Consider the following 7,468-nt stretch of genomic DNA (forward strand, 5'->3'; position numbering starts at 1 on the left):
GAGAGACAGAGAGAGAGAGAGAGAGAGAGAGAGAGAGAGAGAGAGAGAGAGAGAGAGAGAGAATGAATGACAAAGCCCTTTCTGGGGGGAAGAGTTCTTTCAAAAATAATTCTTAGGTCCCAAAGAATTTTACATCTCTCCCAAGCAGTGGCCTGTGTCATTCAATAAGCAATATAAGGATCAATATAATTGTGCATGTCTATCAGCCCTTTGGAAGGCAGCTTATTGCTAATCAGTTATCAATTGTTTATATCTTTTCAGCAGACAAGGCTACAAAGAACACACCATTAAGAAAAATCATCATGATTCCATTTTATTTATTTATTTTTATTTATTTATGGGTTTTCAAGACAGTTTCTCTGTGTATCTCTGGCTGTCCTGGAACTTACTCTGTAGATCAGACTAGCCTCGAACTCAGAGACATCTGGCTGCCTCTGCATCTCTGAGTGTTGCGATTAAAGGTGTGCGCCACCACTGCCCAGCTTATGATTTAATTCTCATATTTTGGATTCATATTTAAAATTACTGGGTGTAATGATTAGCTTTAATTGACAGTTTGAAACAATCTAGGAAAAGAGTCTTAATAAGGGACCATCTATATTGAGTTAGCCTGTGGTTATACTGAACTCTGTAAAATGAATAAATCAAGCTGAGCACAAGAAAGCAAGCATGCAAGCCTGCATGCAGCATTCATTTCTTTCTGCTCTTTACTATGGATATGATGTGACTGGTTACTTTAAGCTCCACACTCCAGTTTCCTCACCATGATGGACTGTCGCCTGAAACTGTATGCTAAAATAAATGCTTTTTCCCCTAAACTGGGTTTTGTCAGGACACTTATCATAGTAACACAGAGGAAACTAAAACAAATGGTTAGTGGTCTTCTCCACTGAAAGGAGCCAGGGCTCATTCCCTGTGTCAGAAGAGAAATTCAGCACAGGCCAAGACTGCTCATCTTGAGAAGGAACTGTTTGCCAGTATAGAGATCTGGAAAACTGTTCTTTATACACAACACTTCCCCTAAATTACAAGAGCATCCTACTAAGCCTCAACTGCCAACAATATGGCATGTATGACATACTGATAGGTGGAGGACAGGTTATCATTGAGCTCCTTCTAGTATTTAAATGTCCATTCAAAGTGTAAAATGTTTTAGCACTGAATGGCTTTGGACACCTCTAAAACCCCCCTCTCTACCCAGGAAAAGGAGCTTAAGAGTATATAATCTTTTCTCTTACCTTCACTGGCATCTGCTGGAATCTCACTTGCCTCTGGCCTTGGTTGGTCATCTGTACTGTGTTCTTCTGGTTGAATCTGAGATAAGACATCAGGTTGATTCATGGCATAATCTAGAAAAGGAAAAATGGAAAGGCGGCATGACAGAGAGATAAATCAGTATGATAACCACCACTGCAGCTGAATGTTTGAGGTGCACAGGAAATTAATTTCCTTTAGATCCTTTATCACTTCTCCTCATCTATCAACCTCCAATTATTTACAAGTTACTCAAGAAAGGAGGTAAAAGAAAATATAACGTATAAGAAAATGCACATAGTAAGTTAGTTCTATCCTTCTTTGACTTAAAACCACATTCTGAAATATATGAGGATGGGTGGACACTGAGATGAGGACACTAGAGAAAAAGGAACTGTCTAAGCCCTCTTAGGATGGCTGGCGCCTCATTCGAAAGGTGCACACTCAGCCTCACCCATGGAGATGAGGGACTCGTAGTTGCCTTTCATGATATTCTTGTAAAGTTCTTTCTGCCATTCTTCTAATTTCTCCCATTCCGGAGTGGAAAAGTAGATGGAGACATCATCAAATGCCACAGGCACCTAAAATTACAATCACATGGTTAGTTAGTCCCTCCCATGCAAGTCAGTCATTCACGAAATCTTTTCTCCACTCCTCTACTCTTCTGTCAAGATTTCCTCTTGATGCAGTTTCTCCCACACATTGAAAAAAGAGTCATCCCATGCCTCATGACTTAATTTTTATAGCCTCAAAGGAAGGTCAGTAAATATTCTGGGGCAGTGAGAAGGTTCAGTGTGTAAAGTCACTTGCCATTGAGCCTTGGAACCTGAGCTAAACTGCCACAACCCATGGCAAAAGGAGACGTGTCTCTGAGTTATCCTTGGACCTTTACACATGTGCTGTGGTGCATTTGTACCCCCCCACACACACAATATAAATGTAATGTAAAAAATACTTTAAAATATTCTAAACTGAGCAGGGTGGTGGTGGCGCACGCCTTTAATCCCAGCACTCGGGAGGCAGAGGCAGGCGGATCTGTGAGTTTGAGGCCAGCCTGGTCTACAAGAGCTAGTTCCCCAGGACAGGAACCAAAAACTACAGAGAAACCCTGTCTCGAAAACCAACAAAAAAAAAAAAAAAAAAATTCTACACTGGGCATGGTGGCACATACCTTTATTCCAAGAATTAGGGAGGCAGAGGCAGGCAGGTCCTTGAGTTTGAGACCAGTCTAGGCTACAGAATGAGTTTCAGAACAGCCAGTGCTATAGAGAAAACAGGTCTCAAATCAAACAATTTTAAACAGCTTATGCTGTTTTTCCTTGGGTTTTTAAATACTACTTTTATTAATTGAGAATTTTATTTGTTTGCTTGTTTTGTTTTTTTGAGTGTTTCTCTGTGTAGCCCTGGCTGTCCTGGAACTTGCTCTGTAGACCAGGCTTCCTCTGCCTACCAAGTCCTGGGATTAAAAGTGTACATTGCCACCACCAGGCATAAATTGAGAATTTTATTACAATGTATTTTACTCCTATTTATCCCCTCTTCACAGATCCACCCCCACCTTCCTATCCACGCAACTTCTTGTTCTCTCTCTCTCTTTCAAAGCCCATTGCATCAAATGATCTTGGGTGACCATAGAAGCATGGTTGACCTACGAGGAGCCACTCTCTTTCTTCCAATGCTCCTAAACTTATTATTAGTAAACTCCTAAAACCCTGACAAAATACAAAATATGTAGCCAGAACCCTTCCTGAAACATACTTAGATGTCTTGTAACATCTAAGTGAAAACATCTCAGTGTCACATGTTAAAGCTTCAAGCTGTACTATCATGTCACCTGTTTTTACCTGCCACTCCTCAAAAACATCATTCCTCAGGACATCTGATTTCTCTAGCATTGTGTTTGTCTCTGACTCTTCTAATCTTTTGTCAAGAAGATCTCCTCTTGATGCAATTTCCATGTCTCGTGACTAAAAATCAACAGGATTTATCTTAGAATAGCATGTATTGAACCAGAATTTAAAATTCTCTATATATCCTAAGTCTTTTTTGAATCTTTGCGTATTTTTTTCTGTTGTTGCTTTTACAAACATTAATTTTCCTTCATATTTGTTGTGTTTTTCAGGAACTATGTAAAGTCTTCATTTTTCTTTTTACTGGTTATGGTGTTTAAAATGTCAAGACTTAATCATAACCTTCACCCCTTCAATGTCTTATATGGTTAGTTTATATAAACATGTGTCTATATAGTAATTGTGCTATATTTGTACATTCTTGGCCTGGAGTGTATTTCAGTTGGTATTTACCTAGCCTGTATAAAACTCTTGGTTCAATTCCCAGAACTACATAAGCCAGATATGGTGGTGTACTCTTATAATCCTACACTCAGGAGGTAAAGGCAGGAAGTTCAGTTATGCCTATCTATTGACTCTGAGGTCAGCCTGCCACACATGAACATCTCAAAACACCAATATACATATTCTTTCATACATCTCATCACTTGACAATACAACTTTATGTTTTACATAGCTGTTCTACTGACCAAGCCATTTGTAAAAGTTCTTCAATGGGTGAAGGAACTGTGAAAGGATTCTCATTAGGTTTTTGCCTCTGTTCTGATATATTGGATCTAGAAGTAGAAAAGCTTTAATGTCAGTACCAGCCCCCATGACCAAAGAAATTCTTGCCATTTGTGTCTGAGTTTTCCTTTTAAAGAACATGCAGAAGGAACTGAGAAAGCCCCCTTCTCCAAAGTATCTGGCATTATTTCTGCAACAGTGTCTAACTATGTATCATAGGCTGGCTTCCAGTTCTCCATCCTCATTCCTTAGCCTCTCAAATACTAGGATTACAGGGTTGCATTATCAACTTGCCTAGTATTTTGATTTTTTAGCATGTTCACCTACTCTTTTCCTTTGGATGTCTTTCAAAGACATATCTCTTTCTGTTTTCCACTGAGAGTTCTCATAGGGAAAGAAGGTCTAGGAGGTGTCACAGGCTAGCTTTATATAGTCTTAAATGAAATTTTTTTTTCAAAACAGGGTCTTACTATATAGACCTCACAGTCTAAATACTGTAAACTAGGTTGACCTTGAACTCACAGAGATCTGCCTACCCCTGCCTCCAGGCCACCACACCTGGCTCCAATTCTTTTAAGATTTGTTTTTTTGTGTATATGTATGTGTGTATGTGCACATGGATACAGGTATTCTGGGAGGCCAGAAGAGGGTGTCAGATCTGGAAGCAGGAGTTATGGTGGTTTGAGTTTCCTTATGTGGGGCCTCTGAGAAGCAGCAAGCCTCTTAACCGCTGAGCCACCTCTCCAGCCCCTCTAATTCTTCTCTATGGCCTCTGAGGCATCCACTTTCTCCTGCAAACTCTTCAGTTTGTACTCACGAAAAGATTTTCCCAACTCACCGCAGTTTGTCTTCAGCTCGGCTACATGCTTCCTCTCTGATGCATTCATTCAGCCCATGCTTTCCATCCAGCTACTCTGGTTCTCTTTTGATATCTTTCCAACTTCTAGTTACACTTTTTCAGTTTGGCCTCTTAAATTTTAGATCACTGTTTCATCTTCCTCTGCCATTTTCTTCAATATCTGGTTTGAGTTCAGCAATTCATCTCTGTCTAAAAAAATTAGGTCACCTAAATCCACAAACTACCTATTTGAAGTTTTGGGTCAGAATTTTCATTGTTTTCCATTTTCAATGCATTTCCCATTTTCTGCATTTCAATGTTTGTAACTTGATGCTGTTTAACCAACATGCTGAAGTTCCTTTTCAGCTAACTCTTATGCTATCTGGAAAGCCCAGAATTTCCCTCACACTCATCTTTCTCAAACATCATGCTCCATTTTCATTTTCTCTAGATACACTGATCTGTTTTCCTAGTCTAGTTTTCTTTCTTTCGGGGGAGTGGGATGGGGTGGAGACAGCTGTGGGTGCTAGGAACCAAACTTTTATTTTTGGTTGCTAGCCTAGCTGTTAACATCTGAACCATCTCTTCTTGAAATTTGTTTTCATTGATAAAATAAAGTATAATTTCTGATAAATGTCTTCCTTTGTAGCACATATTTTACATATTAATTCATGATCTTTTTTTCTTTGAAGAATTGGAGGTCTTGCCGGGTGGTGCACGCCTTTAATCCTAGCATTCAGGAGGCAGAGGAAGGTGGATCTCTGTGAGTTTGATGCCAGTCTTGTCTACAAGAGGACAGGCTACAAAGCTACAAAGAAATGCTCTCGGAAAAAGATAAAATAAAAAGATAGAAAGAAAAAGAGAAAAGAGAAAAAGAAAAGAAATGGAAGTCTTGCTGTGTTGCCAAGGCTGCTCTCAGATTCCCAAGCTCAGGTGCACAGCACTGCCTAAGCTCCCTTTATGGATGCTGTGTAGAGCTGAGTGGTGGTGGCCGCAGCGGGTAATCACAGCACTGAGGACGCAGAAGCAGGCAGATCTCTGTGAGTTCAGGGCTACACAGAGAAACCCTGTCCAAAAAAAAAAAAAAAAAAAAAAAAAAAAAAAAAAAAAAAAAAAAAAAAAAAAAAAAAAAAAAAAAAAAAAAAAAAAAAAAAAAAAAAAAAAAAAAAAAAACCTCACCATGTAGTATTTGATTTGAAGATTTCATTATCTGACTACCTATTTCATCTTGAATCTTATTCCTCTCTTTCCAGTTCACATCTAAATCTTGTTGCCTCCAGTTTTTTGTTTGTTGTATCTACCTTGAATTTTTTAAAAAGTTCATTAGTCAATGTATTTATTGTTAAATTTTATGTGATTTACTGACTTAAAAGATATTTTCCCTGGCAGTTCTATTTTTTTATTGTGATTTCTGGGTCAACCCTAGCGCTTTCCACATGCTATACAAATTCTCTATCACTGAGCCACATTCCAAGACCATTCTGTAGCCTTTTCCCCCCACGCAGTTAGGCTTTTTAGTCAACATTTTCAGCCATTAGAGAACAAACTCATTACACTTATAGTCTTTGGGGGACATTTTGGTTTGTTTTTTAGAGATGGCATATTTATGTGTAGCCCAGTCTGATCTAGAACTTGCTATGCAGCCGAGGACGGAGGGGATCTGGTACTCCTGTCTCCACCTCCTGAGTGTGCGATTCTAGGCATGTGCCACCACGCTCAGTCTCTTTGGAGATTTTCTACCTGAGCAACAGATTTTTCTTCAGCCCTAATTCTGACACTTCAACTTTTGATCTTAACAAGTGTTGTGGGAGGTCCTTCCACCCCTCCAACCAATAGCTGCTGAGGTACCAGCCCATTGGGGCGTGGTCTCTCTCTCCCTTTAAAAAAGCAGCTACTTCTTCCACTCGCTCTCTTCACTTCCTGCTCCACCAGCGACTAGACTCCCTTCCTGGTTGCACAGAGGGCTGTTGTCTGGGATGGTAATCTGTAAGTTTTTTTCCTCTTTAAATAAATACCACCCTATTAATCATAATTCCAAACTGGTGTGGCATTGTTCGTGACTTACGCCTTCATCTGGCTTTTAGGACCTCTCCTTCCCCCACTCGGCTGCCGGCCACAAGTTTGGCTTGGCGCGAGCCCTCCCTTCCTCAGCCGCGGCCTTGTGGCCTGTGCCTTGTGCGTGGAGCCAGCAGTTTAATATAAATGATCACACACTGGCTTTTCTTGCTGCAGTTCTTTATATTTTCCCTTTAGACACCTCAGATTGACTTCAAGTCCCCACGCACCCTATCATCTGCCTCTCCACGTGGATTTAAACTCCACAGGCCCGCGTAGTCTCTGCCTGCATGGTTTGCTCTTTTCTGAGTCGTTTTTAAATCTCCCTTGCAAGTACAGCTCTTAAGCAGTGTGAACCAGAGCACGCGGTTGCCACGGTATGTCACGTGGAGGCATACACGGCTTCTGGGTTACTCTTCTCTACCCCTGGATTCTGGGTTTATGGTTCCGTGTACAGAATTGATTTAATTGCATTTACTTTGTTGAGAAACTCGCATTTTCCAGTTTTTAACATCTACTAAGGCAGCAGACACTGAAACAGGACCCCGTTTTCATCGCGACTTGGCAACAGCGCCACCTGCTGGATAATAGGTAATATGGCAGTTTTTGTTTCTAACACAAATTCTACTGCTTTGTTTTCACTAATACAATGGATTAGTAAATTTATATTTACTAATACAATGGATTACGTCATACAAGGTTTGTATGGTTATGGGGATACCTTAATTTGCTTGTTACTAGGTTT

The 7,468-nt window shown here is 40.1% G+C and overlaps 1 protein-coding gene across 1 annotated transcript in view; it reads right to left on the reverse strand.

Annotated features, from left to right (window-relative positions):
* LOC126487204 (zinc finger protein 398) overlaps positions 1–7,468 on the reverse strand; it is a 40,062-nt gene that overhangs the window by 10,614 nt on the left and 21,980 nt on the right. The window contains exons 3-4 of the mRNA XM_050119900.1: positions 1,709–1,835; positions 1,239–1,349 (exon numbers count right to left, since the gene is read on the reverse strand). Of these exons, the coding sequence (XP_049975857.1) occupies positions 1,239–1,349; positions 1,709–1,835 (238 nt within the window). The remainder of the gene's footprint in view (positions 1–1,238; positions 1,350–1,708; positions 1,836–7,468) is intronic.

Source organism: Alexandromys fortis, unplaced genomic scaffold (genome assembly GCF_014885135.2).
Source record: "Alexandromys fortis isolate MF-2015 unplaced genomic scaffold, M_Fortis_MF-2015_v1.1 scaffold_177, whole genome shotgun sequence".
In the NCBI taxonomy this organism is placed as follows: Eukaryota; Metazoa; Chordata; class Mammalia; order Rodentia; family Cricetidae; genus Alexandromys; species Alexandromys fortis.